The 18,071-nt window shown below is 26.3% G+C and overlaps 3 protein-coding genes across 4 annotated transcripts; all 3 read right to left on the bottom strand.

The window, feature by feature from the left end:
- Positions 1 to 1,646: 1,646 nt before the first annotated feature.
- On the bottom strand, positions 1,647 to 16,713 carry LOC130663218 (uncharacterized). Its single transcript, XM_057462338.1, has 10 exons — positions 16,375 to 16,713; positions 14,781 to 15,895; positions 13,626 to 14,700; positions 12,449 to 13,562; positions 12,327 to 12,367; positions 9,291 to 10,386; positions 6,129 to 6,620; positions 5,923 to 5,930; positions 3,337 to 4,428; positions 1,647 to 3,256 (listed from the first exon to the last, which is right to left on the bottom strand). Exons 4-9 carry the CDS (start codon positions 13,445 to 13,447, stop codon positions 3,345 to 3,347), a joined length of 3,720 nt encoding a protein of 1,239 aa, XP_057318321.1. The 5' UTR covers positions 13,448 to 13,562; positions 13,626 to 14,700; positions 14,781 to 15,895; positions 16,375 to 16,713; the 3' UTR covers positions 1,647 to 3,256; positions 3,337 to 3,344.
- Positions 5,648 to 11,478, bottom strand: LOC130663127 (speckle-type POZ protein-like). 2 transcript variants are annotated; one of them, XM_057462217.1, is made up of 4 exons: positions 11,089 to 11,478; positions 9,291 to 10,398; positions 5,923 to 9,209; positions 5,648 to 5,841 (listed from the first exon to the last, which is right to left on the bottom strand). In XM_057462217.1, exons 2-3 carry the CDS (start codon positions 10,344 to 10,346, stop codon positions 9,060 to 9,062), a joined length of 1,206 nt encoding a protein of 401 aa, XP_057318200.1. In that variant the 5' UTR covers positions 10,347 to 10,398; positions 11,089 to 11,478; the 3' UTR covers positions 5,648 to 5,841; positions 5,923 to 9,059. The 2 variants fall into 2 exon arrangements, with proteins under 2 accessions (XP_057318200.1, XP_057318201.1); XM_057462218.1 differs by having other exon boundaries at positions 11,160 to 11,478.
- Positions 14,651 to 15,843, bottom strand: LOC130663217 (speckle-type POZ protein-like B). Its single transcript, XM_057462337.1, has 3 exons — positions 15,635 to 15,843; positions 14,931 to 15,532; positions 14,651 to 14,700 (listed from the first exon to the last, which is right to left on the bottom strand). Exons 1-3 carry the CDS (start codon positions 15,841 to 15,843, stop codon positions 14,651 to 14,653), a joined length of 861 nt encoding a protein of 286 aa, XP_057318320.1.
- Positions 16,714 to 18,071: the final 1,358 nt, after the last annotated feature.

Raw genomic sequence — 18,071 nt, 5'->3', positions numbered from 1 at the left:
AAAAATTAATTGCAACGTTAAAAGGGGATATAAATAGGGAACTGTGTATATATGTTGGAGAGATTGAAAGACTGTTTAAGGAAAATGATTGTTACAATATAGAATGTGAGAAAAATGCTGACATCGCAATACATGTATAGATACTAGATTAAATAAAGTATAAAATTACTGTAGCGTGACTGTGATAAGTAAGGTAGAAGGGTGAAATAATATGATAAGGAGAGTGCGAATATGTAGTAAATAAGTAAAAAATTTAGTGTAAAAGAAAATGTAAATAATTAATATAACAAAAAGATACAGTTTTGTAAAACACGATATGTGATACAAATAAAAACGATATTCTATTCTATTCTATATTTACGAGTGTATTGTTAATAAAAATTATAATTACTTCTTTATCCTGATTAAAAAAATAAACTATAGTTTATTCATTTTTAACAAATCCATTATGTATATCAAATTAAATGTTTCACATCTTATTTGTGTGCAATTAAATCAATTCATTTGAATTTTTACTAACTTATAATTTTATAACTATAATTTTTTACTATTTATCTTTTTTTTTATGTTTATTTAGGTACTTTGAAATAAAAGAAATAAATTGATTGTGAAATGAACAAAAAATTAATTCTAATATCGTTTCAAATATTTATTTTTAATCTATAAGTTGTTTTTAATAACCCTGATTAGAACAATCGATTTGAAGGGATTTGCAATGTTAAATGCCCATAAGAAGAGAGATTCAAAAATATTCAAGGTATTTAAAAATATTAAAAAGTATTAAAAAAAATTTTTTTTCCCTTTAAATCGATTTTTTTAATCAGGGAACTTCGTAGTTTATTAGTCGTAATTAAAAATTGTAATTATTGATTTAGTTTATTTATTTTATTACACATATGTATCTGATATATATCAAAAATAAATTACAGTATAATTTTTATATTTGAGTGCAATTTTTTTTTTGGACATGAGTTGTTGGCTTGCATTACGAGTAGATCGATTATTATTCTTAGCTACTTCTTTGGCTTGGCTTCAAGTCAACAGCATCACAATGTTTCATTAATATACGGTCCAATAGGTTCATTATTGACAACTTCACGGATGAGTACTTCATCAACATCATTTTTTTGAGTAATAAATTCAGCTTCAAGTAATTTCATAACTGTAAGTGGAATAAATTCATTGACTTCATTGCTGTCCAGGGTTGCGAATAGCGCATTAAATTTACAATTGCATTAGTGCTTCAATTTAATTTTTTTTCATATTTCTAAATCCAAAAACAACAAATTAAAAATGGTTTTTTAATTTTTAATTCAATATTTTTAAATTGAAAATAAATTTTTAATTTTTAATCTAATATCTCTGAAATAATAATAATTTTTCAATTTTTTATCCAATATCTTTGAATTAAAAATAATTTTTTAATTTTCAATCCAACATTTTTGAATTAAAAATTAAATTTCAAACTTTTAATTCGTAAAGTAGCGTTAAAATGTGATGGCTTAGTTTTTAAATAAAACATGAAATAAAAAATTTCAATTCGGAAAACCAGATTAAAAAATTTCTTTCTAATCTCTAATTCCATACTTAAGAATTAAAAAGTAAATCAAAAATTTTAATTAGTCATAGCTAAAGGGGATTAAAAAATTACATTTTGTTTTTTAATTTTCTATTCTCGAATCAAAAATTAAATAAAAAAACTTTCAATTCCGAATATCAGATTAGTGTTGTTTTAATTTTAAATTCTCTGTTTACACTGAAAATTATTAAAAAAATTTTATTCCTAAATGTCTCAACTATGAATAATTTTTTTATTTCAAATTCTATTATATCTGACGATCAAGAGTAAGTTTAAAAATATTTAAACTTGAAGATCAAGTAAAACAGTATTCTTTCCTTCTGTAAGTGCTGTCAAATTTTTTGTCTTGATTACTTATCTGATTGCGTACCGTATCCGAATTATCAAGTAATTTTTTAATTTTTAATCCCACGTGTCTGAATTAAAATGAATTTTTGAAATTTTAAACCCAGGTGTCAATTTTAAAAACTAATTTTTTAATTTTCGATTTCACTTGTCTGATTAAAAATTAGTTTTTCGATTTTTAATCCCACGTCTGTACATTTAAATTAATTTTTCAATTTTGAATCCCTCGTGCCGAATTAAATATTAATTTTTAAATTTTGAATCCCACGTCTCTGGATTAAAATTAATTTTTTAATATTTAATCTCACGTTTCTGAATTAAAATTAATTTTTCAATTCAAGTTGTTGAACTAAAAATTAATTTCGTAATTTTGATCGATATAATTTCAATTACGGATTAAAAATTTAATTTTTAATTGCAAATTTCATTAAAGAATTCGCAACCCTGGTTATGAGTTATTTTATATGTATGAGTATTTATTGAAAAATTAAAAATACAAGATAATTATTTTTTTTTTAAATACGCTTTTATGAGCATGAACTAGCAGGTGGTAATGAGTTCATAAGTATACTTGATATAATCATTGTCAATGATATTATTAAATTGAGAGTAATTATAAAAAAGTAAATAAATAAAATCAAAAATCACTAATTAGAAATGATTCATCTATTATAGAGCCTCATTTTCGCAGAGGTGACATTCGTTAAGATTATTTTGTGCTGCCAAATAGTCATAGTGCTCAATATGATAAGTCATTTCTAGTTAGTGCTATCAGACTTTGGAATAAGTTACCAGTTAATTATCCACAACAGCCAATTTTTTTGGAATTCCGTAAATCAAGTTACGAACACTTTTTGAGTTATAATAACAAATTATCTGGCGTTATTTGTGTGGATTTCTTATTTCGTTTTTTTTTTTTTATGATTGAATGGTGGTTGAGATCGAGTCTCGATTAATTTTAAGATGAATAAATGTTAAATAATGATATCATGTTAAATAAATGTGAATCATCGCCTAATATTAATTACAATAATGTATACTATATGAATTAATGTATGAATTTTGGATGGCCCCAAGGAGTTACAACTTCATGTCCAATAAACAATAAATAATAATAATAATAATAATAATAATAATAATAATAATAATAATAATAATAATAATAATAATAATAATAATAATAATAATAATAATAATAATAATAATAATAATAATAATAATAATAATAATAATAAGATTTAAATTAAGATAAAAATTGTGGATTATAACTGATAATAAAAGATTAAAAAATGTCCAGTTTCTGTTTCCGTATTGAATTGCCAAGATGTTGATCTGGAATAAGAGAATTCAAATAATCATTTTTTCACTTATGGCTAAATTTGATTAAAATTTTAAGAAATTTAAATACGTACTTGTTTTTTTAATTGCTACTGCAAATTTTTTTTAATACAGTTAACAATAATGCTGGATTAGTGTTCAGTAATGCTTTATATTCTTCAGTTTCGGTAATTATCTTTGAATTGATTCCAATGAAATCTACTACATAATTTAAAAACTTTTCGTTAGCATTATGACGGTCAAGTAAAACAAGATATTGAACGGCATTTCCAACAGTTATGTTTGTACAAAGTGATTCTTCGCATAACTTTTTAAGAGCCGGTATCTGATATTTATCTGCCGCTTCCAATAAACGTCCAGCAACTTCATCAAGATTAGTCACATTGTCCGTATAAATGAATTCTAATAATTTTTCAAGGACATCAGGATCCATATCAGGGATATTTACTTCATTATTTCTGGTGTTTCTCGTGTGATGTGTCAACATTGCACGAAATACAGTATTTCGATTCATTAGTAAAGCTTTGTGAGCTGGAATTCTCTTATCACCAACAACTAGAATAACATCACTGCCTTCTTTACTATGAAAAAAAGCTGCCGAATCGCCAACAATTTGTTTCGATTCTTTTAATCGAAGTTGAGTGATGAGTTGTCTAGTGTTAGAAGGTACAATAAATTCAATAATTTTGAAGGATACCGTTAGTGTATCATTAGGTACTAATTTATTTCTATCATTCAATAGATCATCGATATGAACAAACATTGGAATACTAATCGTTCCACAATTTTTCAAAATTTTAGTTCCCTTTTGTTGAAATTGTTGGTTTTTTTCATTATCAATAATACACATCGAAAATATTGCTCTTATTTTTTGATGACCACCACCCCGATATACTAAAGTTATTGATAATGATTCGAAGGACGTCTGCTTGTTATTAAGGTCTATTTTTAAATACCATGAAGTAGAACCAGGTCCATTATTAGATGACAAAACTCGTGATTGGATTTCACCGTAGTCTGTATTGTAGAATCTGGAAATTTGTATTTTTGAAAAAAACTGTTCTATTTTCCACTCATACATGATTTTCCGTCCTTCTGCCCTAGAATGAAATTGAAGATCTCCCATTGCATCAAATAATTTGAATACAAATAAAAAAAATTTTAATCTTTACTCAAATCTGTAACATAAAACGTATTATAATGCAATGAAAAAAATAACAAACAAGACTGATATTGTATTTTAGTAAATCTCGCACTTACCAATGAATGCGTGATTATTTTGTCTATGTTACTGTTATGGCTAGACAATTTTATTGACGTCTTGCTAGAAAATGCGTACTACGTAACTCAAAAAAGAAAGAGACATAAGCTCAGAAAAAAATACATATGAAAATGTTTTTAATATAATGATCAATATGATGAGTGTGAATGTAGCAGATATGAGACAATTTACAAATTTTAAATAAATTAATAAATAAATAAATTAAAAGAATGAAATTTAAAAAAATGCGCGTACTGATTTTTAAATTATCTAAATACAAATTTTTAAATTTTTATCCTACTTACAATTTATATATTTTTTTTAAATTTAAAAAATTGCCAATTGTCAGCTATACATTCAAATTCATATCTACATTTATTAAATTTTACTAAATATAAATATTAGACTGTGCCAAACAAAATCGATATTTTTTTTTGACCCTATACGAAAATTACATTGAACGTAACATAGAAAAAATTGGGTACCAAGTTGGTCCTTCCAACTTAATTACAAAACTCGCGCTCGCTTAAATAGGATTTTTCATTTAAATAACTTGAGAAAAAATAGGGACTAGAGCTATTGTCTAAAAGACATTCGTTTGATGCAAAATATTTCGATATGCGACAAGTTGTTGAAATCTCATTGAAAAAAAATATCGATGAATAAACTGAAAGTTTAAAACTTAAAGTTTTTAACAGTACAAATTTACCAAACGAAACATTATCGAAAAAAAATTCTCAAGTGTAAGACGCATCGAAATATCATTTATAGCAAATAATTAGTTACAGAATAGTAAATATTTAAACTGAAATAAATAAAAACAACCATTGTCATTAGAACATAAAGTATATTTAGTTCTATTACCTACAGGTTATTTATGTTCTGCATTACCGACTACCGTTGAATTACACGTGGGTGCGTCGCATTATTCCGAATCGTCAATTCAAAAGTTACAGGTTTAACAATAAATTAATTGTTTAGGAAAAAAACTGAAATCTTCGTAAAAAAAAATCTTTCAAACGATTAGATTTATCGATTGATTGATAAAACTATATCCTTTAAAGAATATTATCTACAATAAAATTTGAATTTGCCTTTAACTAAAGTTAATCCAAAGTAATAACTTATTTTTGATGTTTGTCTATTTATTAAAAGATTATAAGAATACAAAATAATAATTTGTTTTGTTTTACAAAATATACTTTGACAGACACAAATTAGCAGAGATATTGAGTCCAAAGTTAAGGATTATAACTCATAATAATAAATTAAAAAATACCCGGCTTACGCTGCAGTATTGAATTGTCAAGATGTTAATCTGGAAAAAAAATTTTAATAATTATTTTTTAACTTATGATTTGATAACATTTGATAAAAACTCTAAGAAATTTAAACGAACCTTTTTTTCTATTTAATATTGCAAATTTTCGTTAAAACAGTCATCAATAATACTGGATTAGTGTATAGTAATGCTTTATATTCTCTAGTTTCGGTAATTATTTTTGAATTGATTGCAATGAAATCTGCTATATAATTCAAAAATTTTTCGTTAGCATTATGACGCTTGAGTAAAACAAGATATTTAACGGCATTTCTAACAGTTACGTTTTTACAAAGCGATTCTTCGCATAAGTTTTTTAAAGCTGGTATCTGATAATTATCTGCCGCTCCGAATAAACGTTCAGCAACTTCATCAAGATTAGTCACATTGTCCGTATAAATGAATTCTAATAGTTTTTCAAGGATATCAGGATCCATACTAATGATATTTACTTCATTTTTCTTGTGACATGTCAAAATTGCACGGAATACAATATTTCGATGCATTAGTAAAGCTCTGTGAGCTGGAATTTTCTTATCACCAGCAAGTAAAATAATATCACTGTAATCTTTACTATGAAAAAGAGCTGGAAAATCGTCGACAACTTGTTTCGATCTTTTTAATCGGAATGTAGTGATAGGTCGACGAGTGTAAGAACGTACAAAAAATTCAGTAAGTTCCAGCAATACCGTAAATGAATTGTTAGGTATTAATTTACTTCTTTGTTTAAATAGATCAGTTACTCGACCAGGTGGCCGAATATTATATCCTTCATGCTTTTTGAAAATTTTACTTCCCATTAGTTCACATCGTTTTTTTTTTTCATGATCAATAACAAATATCGAATAATGGGCTCTTATTGATTGATGAGAACCACAATATGTCAAACCTATCGAAAACCATTCGCCAAATTGAAATAAATACTGAAGATTCATCTTCAAATGCCACGAACTATCACCATGTTTATTATTTGTTGAAAAAACTGGTGAATGGATTAAACTGTAGTCTGTCTTGTATCCAGGAAATCGCATAATTGAAGGAAACTGGTCTACTCTCCATTCATATGTAATTTTCCGTTCTTCCATCATAGAATGGGCTTTTACAATTGTTATATGTTCCATTGCGTCAAATAATATCAATACAAATAAAAAAACTTCGATTCTTTACTTAAATCAACAATATGAAACGTATTATAATGCAATGCGCGAAAGTATAACAATTACTGTTGACGTATCACTGATTCTCGCAAGAAGAAATGAATGAATGCTTCTTCTATCTCGATATCTTTGACTTTAATAGTTTTATTAATGGTGACTTGCCGGAAAATTCATACTACGTAACTCAATAGTAAGATATAAACATTAGAAAATGAAATGCCAATAAATAAGAAATTGTTTTTCAAAAATTATGATTAATGATAAGTGGGAATGTAAAAGATATGAGAAAATACATAAATCTTCGATAATTAAATTGACTAATTCAAATAATGAGATTGAAAAAATGCGCGGACTGATTATATGATCCGGAAATTAACAGACAGTTAACAATTTCCGGATTCTTTTTTCAACAAATCAATTATTAAAAAAAAAAAAAAAAAATAAAAATATGCACATGCAGAAAGTTTAAAAAACTATATAGGTGCAATTTTTTTTTTAATTTTTAGTCATCAATTTGATGAAACTTCATACCTTATTGAGTGTTTGTAAACAGGATTTGAATTCATTTATTCTAACGTATGTAAATAATTTGAAATTTATGTAACACGAGGATCAGTTCTTGTTTTTTTTTTTTTCACATCCACGATAAGCAAAAATGAAAATATTAAGGAACTTGTTCTTTATTCAAATTTATCCGTAGTTATGATTTATTTTTTAAGTATGAGTATTTATTGAAAAATTAAAAATACAAAATAATCATTTTTTTTTTTATTGAACAAGCTTTTTTGAGCATGAACTAGCAGAGATAATATTAAGTGCACTGATATAATTGATACAATAATTATTGTAAATGGGGCATTCAATGCCAAATCGAAAGGTTTAAAAAATTTCAATTTTTGATTTCCTCAATTTTTTTATATTTTTTTGTATCCATCGAAAGACTCTTTTTCCGAGATGTTGAGATTTTTTTGATAACTTGTTCAAAAGATATCAAATTTTGAAAAAAAAAACCGCTTTTTTACGGTTTTTTGCTGATTACTTCTTAGGGAATAATTCAAATCAAAATACTCACTGAATAAAAAAATTTCGTTTTTCCATGTACTTTTCGAAAAATACAAAAAAATTATTTCGAGTGTTTCAATACGTGTTTTTTGATTTTTAAAATTTAAATTGGATTTTTAAAAGTGAGTGCATATTATGATTTTCTTCAAAATTTTTTACAGTAAACTACTACTCAAACCACAACTTTTTATGCCGGTCTGGTCGTGGGTTCTCGATGGCTACGATTTTTTTTTCGATTTTTGAAAATTGAAAAAAAATTTTTTTTCTCCATTTTATCAAATTTTATCACTGGTTTCTCTCTTTCAACGTATTTTGAGAAACTTCACGTTCATTTACTATTATAACAAGCATAGGAAATGGTTAATAATTAAAAAAGACTAATGATTATTTTTCAATACAACTTCCTGCAATAAATATTTTCTTTCTTTGAATAAAAGTTTTTTAATTATTAACAATTTCCTATGCTTCTTATAATAATAAATAAACGTGAAGCTTTTCAAACTACATTGAAAGAGAGAAACCAGTGATAAAATTTGATAAAATAGAGAAAAAAATTTTTTTTTTAATTTTCAAAAATTGAAAAAAAATAGTAGCCATTGAGAATCCACGACTAGACTGGCCTGAAAAGTTGTGGTTTGAGTAGTAGTTTACTGTAAAAAATTTTGGAGAAAATCAAAATATGCACTCACTTTTAAAAATCCAATTTAAATTGTAAAAATCAGAAAACACGTATTGAAACACTTGAAATAATTTTTTTGTATTTTTCGAAAAGTCCATGGAGAAACGATTTATTTTCATTTAGTGAGTATTTTGATTTGAACCATTCCCTAAGAAGTTATCAGTAAAAAACCGTAAAAAAACAGTATTTTTCAAAATTCGATATCTTTTGAACCGGTTATCAAAAAAAAATTCAACATCTCAGAAAAAAAGGGCTTTTGAAGGGTAAAAAAAAAAAAAAAAAAAAAAAAAATTGAGGAAATCAAAAATAAAAATTTTTCAAGCCAAATATATTATTAAAATTAAACCAATCCAGAAAAAAAAAGTTGAAGGGTTTAAATTAAGTCCAAAGTTAAGGACTATAACTGATAATAATAAAACTAAAAATGACCATTTTTTGTTGTAGTATTGATTTTCCAAGATGTTGTTCTAGAACAAAAAAATTAATAATTACTTTTTAAATTATAATTTGATTACATTTCTTGAAAACTTTAAGAAATTTAAACGAACCATTCTATTTTTTGTAGGATTGTTAATTTTTGTTGTTAAAATCAATAATAATGCTGGATTAGTGTTTAGTAATGCTATATATTCGGATACGGTAAAAATCTTTGAATTGTTTGCAATGAAATCTGCTATATAATTCAAAAACTCTTGATCAGCATTATGACGATCAAGTAAAACAAGATATTGAACAGCATTTTCACCATTAACGTTCTTACAGAATGATTTTTCGCATAACTTTTTAAGAGCTGGTATCTGATATTTATCTGCTGCTTCAAACAAACGTACAGCAACTTCATCAAAATTAGTCACATTGCCCGTATAAATAAATTCTAATAGTTTTTTACATATATCATAATTCATATCAGGGATATTTACTTCATTATTTTTGTTGTTCTTCTGGTGGCACGTTAACATTTCACGAAATACATTACTTTGATTCATTAGTAAAGTTTTATGAGCTGGAATTTTCTTATCTCCCACAATTAGAACAACATCACTGCCTTCTTTACTATGAAAAAGATCTTTCAAATCATCGACAATTTGTTTCGATTCTTCTAATTGAAGTTTAGTGATAGGAATACTAGTGTAAGAACGTACCATAAGTTCAGTAAGTTCAAGAGATACCGTTAATGTATCATTAGGTACATATTGATCTTTTTCTTTATTTAGTTCATTTGCGTTAATACAGTGAGCAGTACAATCTCGACTATCTTTGAAAGTTTGATATGCCTGTTCTCCACGTATAAATTGTCTATTTTTTTCATCGTCAATAATACATATTGAATATTTAGCTTTTATTTTTTCAACACCACCACAATATTTCAGAGCTATTGATAAATAGGGGCCATAAGAACTACTCCCATAAGATATTTTTAAACGCCATGAACTATCACCAGGTATATTAGTCGTTGAAAAAACTGGTGATTCGATTATACTGTCGGGGGTTGCACAGTTCATGGGAGAACTTGTAATTGAAAGAAATTGATTAATTTTCCATTCGTAAATGATTTTTCGTTCTTCAATTGTAGATTGAGTTTTAATGATTTTTATATCTTCCATTGCATCAAATATTTTTGATATGAATAAGAGCAATTCAATCCTTTATTTAGATCTATAATATAAAACGTATTATAATGCAATGCGTGAAAGTATAACAAGAGGAATGATCCTGAAGTTAGCAGACGGGGATTCTACGGTTTCCGTGGCGCCACCAAATGACCGTGAATTCATATAGAACTCAACAAAATAAGACTTTTTTAAAGAATAAATTTTTTTGATATCTCACTTAGTTTTCGAGAAAAATGGATTTTGGGAAAAATGCGATTTTTTAAAAAAAGTGAAAAATTTTATGGATTTTAATATCTTCATTTTTTTCCAAAAACTACATTTAAAGATAAAAATTAAAAAAAAAAACTTCTGAATTAGTCCATTTTTGAAAAAGTTACAGATATTTGAAAAAAGTCTTATTTCGTCAAGTTTTACAAGAATTCGCGGTCATTTGACGGCGCCACGGAAACCATAGACTTCCTCACATGTAGATAATTAAAAAGACCATAAGTGCAATTTTTAATAATATTTTTTTTTTTTTTTATAATTTATTGTTTTTTAAAAAATCCAAAAATTATTAGACGTCGGCTAACTTCAGTATCATTAAGAGAAATCATCCTGAAGTTAGAACACAATTAAAAACTTCGAATTTTTTTTCAATAAATCAATTACAATAAAAAACTAAAAAATGCACATGTAGAAAATTAAAAAAGCCAAAGGCGCAATTTTTGAAATATTTTTTTTTCTACTTTACCGTTTTTAAAAAATCCAAAAATTAGTAGACGTCAGCTAACTAGAGAATCATCAAGAGGACTGATAACGTACCAGTTTATCTCCCACAATGATTACTTGATTCTTTTATCTTGATGTTTTATGACTTTGATAGTTTTAATGGCGACTTGACGGCAAACTCATACTACGCAACTCAAAAGTAAAATATTAACACTAGATAAACAAAACGCAAGTAAATAAGAAATTGTTTTTAAAATTTAGTGATCAATGAATAACAAATATTTTAAGAATAATAATTTCTATAAATGAGATGTAAACATTTGAAATTAGATTATGCTATGATATATTTAGTAGTGGGAATGAGTAATGAACACAAGAGTCGCGGCTATCAGCACAAAAGATATCAATTTCAAATTCTTGGTATTACTGCGACTATATCCAATGTGCATGCGAAGTAATTAGTAGTGCCATCTGTTAACAAATAGAAATATTTGGCGGTTGTTTTTTAAAATGTAAAGAACTACTCTCACAGAATCCAATTATTTTTTTATCTAAAAATAAAAACATGTCATAAATAAGTGGACACTAACGATCCTGAAGTTAGCGGACAATTGACAATTTTCGGATTTTTTTTCAACAATTTAATTAAAAAAAAAAAAAAGGAGTAAAGATTTGCACATCTAGAATATTTTTAAAAACTATAGATGCAATTTTTTGAAGTACTGTTTTTTCTTTTTCATCGTTTTCAAAAAAATTAAAAAATTTTAGAAGTCGGCTAATTTCAGTATCATAGATTTTATTCCATTAGTTGAAACGATTATCAACTTGATGAAATTACGTACTTTATTGATTGTTCGTAAACAGGAATTTGAATCTATTTATTCGAAAGTTTGTAAATCAATTGATATTTATGTAACACGTAGTTCAGTTTTCAATTTTTTTTACCTCCATCAAAGCAAAAATAAAAATATCGAAGAACTTGTTCTTTATTCGAATTTATCTGTAGTGATGATTTATTTTTTATGTATGAGTATTTATTGGAAAATTAAGAATACAAAATAATCATTTTTTGTTTGTTTTATAAAATATACTTTGACGAACATGAACTAGCAGAGATAATATTAAGTGCATTGATATAATTGATATAATAATTATTGTAAATTATATTATTAAAATGAAAGTAATGAAAAAAAAAGAGTAGAAAGATTTAAATTAAGTCACAAGTTAAGGATTATAACTGATAATAATAAAATTAAAAACATCCATTTTATGTCGCAGTATTGATTTTCCAAGATGTTGATCTGGAACAAAAAAATTAATAATTATTTTCTAAATTATAATTTGATTACATTTCTCGAAAACTTTAAGAAATTTAAACGAACCTTTCTATTTTTTCTAAGATTGCAAATTTTTGTTGTTACAGTCAACAATAATTCTAGATTAGTGTTTAGTAATTTTTTATATTCTTCAGTTTCAGTAATAATCTTTGAATTGATTGCAATGAAATCTACTAAATAATTCAAAAACTGTTGATCAGCATTATGAAGGTCAAGTAAAACAAGACATTTAATGGCATTTTCAACATTTACATTTTTACAAAATGACTCTTCACAGAACTCTTTAAGAGCTGGTAACTGATACTTATCTGCCACTTCGTATAAACGCCCATCAACTTCATCAAGATTAGTCACATTGTCCGTATAAATGAATTCTAATAGTTTTTCAAGGATATCAGGATCCATATCAGTGATATTTACTTCATTATTTCTGTTGTTTGTCTGATGGCATGTCAACATTTCACGAAATACATTACTTTGATTCATTAGCAAATTTTTGTGAACTGGAATTTTCTTATCTCCCACAATTAAAAAGGCATCACTGCCTTTTTTACTATGAAAAAAAGCTGGCAAATCGTCGACAATTTGTTTCGATTCTTTTAATCGAAGTTGAGTGATGGGTTGACTAGTGTTAGAGCGCACAATAAGTTCAGTAAGTTCAAGGGATATCGTTAATGTATCATCAGGTAAATATTTATCTCTTTCTTTATATAGTTCACCCACTTTTAGCTCTCGAAGCTTAAATTCTTCACAATTCTTGAAATTGTGATATGTAATTGAGTCCCATATAAATTGTCTGTTTTTTCCATCATCAATAACACATATTGAATATTTGGCTTTTATATTTTGATCACTACCACAATATGTCAGAGCTATTGACAGCACGGGGACGCAACCAGACCCAATTTTTTGAATCTTTATTTTTAAATGCCATAAACTATTACCAGGTTCATTACTAGTTGGAAATACTGGTGATTTGATTAAACTGTCACCTGCACGGTACGAGGAAGAAGTCATATTAAAAAAAACCGATTTATTTTCCATTCATAAACGGTTTTCCGTTCTTCAACCGTAGAATTGATTTTTACCATTTGAAAATCTTCCATTATATCAAATAATACTAATGCTAATGAAAAAAAAATCAATTCTTTCTTTGAATCTATAATATAAAACGTATTATTATGTAGTGCGCAAAAGTATAACAATAAGAACGTTAACTTACCAGTGTATCTCGCTCAAACAAATGAATATAAATGCGTGCTTATTTCATATCGATATATTATGGCTTGACAATTTTAAGAGCGACTTATCGGCAAATTGATACTGCGTAATTCGAAAGTAAGATATAAACACAGAAAAAAATAAAAACGAATATAAGTAAGAAATTGTTTTCAAAATAAACTGATCAATGATAAGTGAGAATGAGACAATATATGTATATGCTAAATTAAGAAAATTAATTAATTAGAATAATGAATCTGAAACATGCGCGTACTGATCATATGTTCCTGAAGCTTACAATGATTGTAGTCCCAGTAAGAGAATGAATCGCGGCAATCGCCCCCACTACCGAACATTTATAAGCTGCGAATGCGTTAAAAGAAGTGGGAGAAGATTTAGTACATAGAGCATCCAGAGTGAGAGTAGAAACCGACGACACCCGAAGTCCAATCTCTTGTAGGGATGACCATAACAATTTTCAGATTTATTTGCAACAAATCAATTACAAAAAAATAAAAAATAAAAATATGCACGTGCGGAAAGTTGAAAAAACTATAGGCGCAATTTTTTAAAACATTTTTTCTTAATAATTTTTAGTTGTCAATTTGATGAAACTTTACACTTTATTGAATGTTTGTAAACAATAAAATTTGGATCTATTTATGCGAATGTATGTAAATCAATTGATAATTATGTAACATAAGGTACAGTTCTTGTTTTCTTTCACATCCATCATAAGCAAAAATAAAAATATTAGGGAACTTGTTCTTCAAATTTATTCGTAGTTTTGATTTATTTTTTATGCATAAGTATTTATTGAAAAATTAAAACTACGAAATAATCGTTTTTTTCGTAGAATACGCTTTTATGAGCATGAACTAACGGATGTTAATGATTGTATTAGTATAATTGATGTAATCATTATAAATTGTATTATAAAAATAAGTAATTATAAAAAAGTAGAAGCAAGATTTAAATTGAGGTCACAACTATGGGTTATAACCGATTATAATTGATAATAAGATATTAACAAATGTCCAGTTTATGTTGTGGCATTGAATTACCTAGATGTTGATCTGAAATAAAAGAATTCAAAAAATCATTTTTAAATTTACGACTATATTTAATTAAAATTTTAAGAAATTTGAATGCGTACTTGTTTTTTATTTGCTACTGCAAATTTTCGTTACTATAGTCATTAATAATTCTGTATTAGTTTTTTCCAAGGCTTTAAATTCGAGGGTTTCGATAATTTTCTTGGAATTGATTGCGATGAAATCAAGTATATAGTTAAAAAATTCTTCACCAGCATTATGACGGTCAAGTAAAACGAGATATTGAACGGCATTTTCAACATTTACGTTCTTATAAAGTAATTCTTCGCATACCTTTTTAAGAGCTGGTATCTGATATTTATCTGCCGGTTCGTATAAACGTTCAAAAAATTGATCAAAATCAGTCACATTGTCCGTATAAATAAATTCTAACAGTTTCTCACAAATATCAGGATCCATATCAGGAATGTCTACTTCATTTTCTTGGTTTTCTTTCAGCTTATGTTTAAACATTGCAGAAAATACAGGGCTTCGACTCACCAGCAAAGTTTTGTGAGCTGGAATTTTCTTATCTCCCACAATTAGAACAACATCACTGCCTTCTTTACTATGAAAAAGATCTTTCAAATCGTCGACAATTTGTTTCGATTCTCCTAATCGAAGTTTAGTGGTGGGTTGACTAGTGTTAGAACGTACAATAAGTTCAGTAAGTTCAAGGGATACCGTTAATGTGTCATCAGGTACATATTTATCTTTTTCGTTATTTAGTTCACTTACTTCAACGACATTCTGAGCATTACAGTCTCGACGAATTTCGAAAGTTTGATATGCCTGTTCTCCACGTATAAATTGTCTGTTTTTTTCATTATCAATAATACATATTGAATATTTGGATTTTATTTTTTGACGGCCACCACAATATGTCAAAACTGTAAATAAACAATTGCGGTCGAACCGATCTTTTTGATGAAATATCTTTAAACGCCATGAACTATCACCACGTATATTACTAGTTGAAAAAACTGGTGATTCGATTATACTGTCAGGGCTTGCACAGTTCATGGGAGAACTTGTAATTGAAAGAAATTGATTAATTTTCCATTCGTAAACGATTTTTCGTTCTTCAATCGTTGATTGATTTTTTATAATTTTTATATCTTCCATTGCATGGAATGTTTTTGATACGAATAAGAAAAATTAAATTCTTTATTTAGATCTATAATATAAATCGTATTATAATGCAATGCGCGAAAGTATAGCAAGAAGAATGATCCTGAAGTTAGCACACAATTAAAAATTTTAGGATTTTATTTTGAATAATTAAATTTGAAGAAAAAAAGAAACTGAAAAAATGCACATATAGAAAATTAAAAAGACTATGAGTGAAATTTTTCTGAATATTTTTTTTTTTTATAATTTATCGTTTTTTAAAAAATCAAAAAATTATTATACGTCGGCTAACTTCAGTATCATCAAGAGGAATTTCTGAAGTTAGCACACAATTAAAAATTTTGGATTTTTTTTCAATAATCAATTACAAAAAAAAAAAACTGAAAAATGCACATGTAGAAAATTAAAAAAGCCAAAGGCGCAATTTTCGAAATATTTTTTTTTTCTACTTTACCGTTTTTAAAAAATCCAAAAATTAGTAGACGTCAGCTAACTTGAGAATCATCAAGAGGAATGTTAACGTACCAGTGTATCTCCCACAATGATTGCGTGATTCTTTTACATATCTTAAAATGTTATGACTTTGATAATTTTAATGGCGACTTGACGGTAAACTTATGCTACATAACTCAAAAGTACGATATTAACACTAGTAAAACAAAACGCAAGTAAATAAGAAATTATTTTTAAAATTTAGTGATCAATGAATAACAAATATTTTTAAAATAATAATTTCTATAAATGAGATGTAAGCATTTGAAATTAGATTATGCTATGATATATTGAGTAGTGGGGATGAGTAATAAACACGAGAGTTGCGGCTATCAGCACAAAAGATAATAACTTCGAATTCTTGGTATTACTGTGACTATATCCAACAAGCATGTGAAGTAATCAGTAGTGCCATCTGTTGACAAATATAAACTTTCCGCGGTTGTTTTTTAAAAATAAAGAACTACTCTCACTGAATCCAATTATTTTTTTTATCTTAGAAAAATACGTGTCATAAACAAGTGGATACTAATGATCCTGAAGTTAGCAGACATGGAAAATTATCGAATTTTTTTTTAACAATTTAATTAAAACAAAAAAGAAGTAAAGGTAAATTTTCACATGGAAAAAATTTAAAAAACTGTAAATGCAATTTTTCGAAATATTGTTTTTTTTTTTTTTTTTTAATTCATTGTCTTTTAAAAAATGCAAAAATTATTAGAAGTCGGCTGATTTCAGTATCATAGATTAATATCTATGATACTGAAATTATTCCATTAGACCAAACGATTATCAATTTGATTAATTTAAATACTGTATTGAGTGTTTGTAAACAATAAAATTTGAATCTTTTAATAATAACGTATGTACTCGATGAAAAAAGATTTTATACAATTGTATAAAATTCTATACAAAAAATGGCCCGACCCAATTGTATACAACTGTATAGAAATTGTATACAATTGAATCGGGCGAATTCTTCTATCCAATTATATATAGTCTATATATAATTGATATATAATTCTATACAATTGTATAAAATCTTTTTTCATCGGGTAAATCAATTGATATTTATGTAACATGTAGTTCAGTATTTTTGTTTTTTTTATCACGTCTATCATGAGCAAAAATAAAAATATCAAAGAACTTGTTCTTTATTCAAATTTATCCGTAGTTATAATTTATTTTTTATGTATGAGTATTTATTGAAAAATTAAGAACACAAAATAATCTTTTTTTTTTATAGAACAATCTTTTTTGAGCATGAACTAGCAGAGATAATATTAAGTGCACTGATATAATTGATATAATAATTATTGTAAATTATATCATTAAAATGAAAGTAATGAAAAAAAAAGAGTAGAAAGATTTAAATCAAGTCCAAAGTTAAGGATTATAACTGATAATAATAAAATTAAAAACATCCATTTTATGTTGCAGTATTGATTTTCCAAGATGTTGATCTGGAACAAAAAAATTAATAATAATTTTTTAAATTATAATTTGTCTACATTTCTCGAATACTTTAAAAAATTTAAACGAACCTTTCTATTTTTTCTAAGATTGAAAATTTTTGTTGTTACAGTCAACAATAATGCTGGATTAGTGTTTAATAATGCTTTATATTCTTCAGTTTCGGTAATAATCTTTGATTTGATTGCAATGAAATCTACTAAATAATTCAAAAACTCTTGATCAGCATTATGACGGTTAAGTAAAACAAGATATTG

Source organism: Microplitis mediator, chromosome 2 (assembly GCF_029852145.1).
Source record: "Microplitis mediator isolate UGA2020A chromosome 2, iyMicMedi2.1, whole genome shotgun sequence".
Taxonomy (NCBI): Eukaryota; Metazoa; Arthropoda; class Insecta; order Hymenoptera; family Braconidae; genus Microplitis; species Microplitis mediator.
Note: the sequence above shows the minus strand (reverse complement) of the source record. Positions and strands in the feature narration are given on the sequence as shown.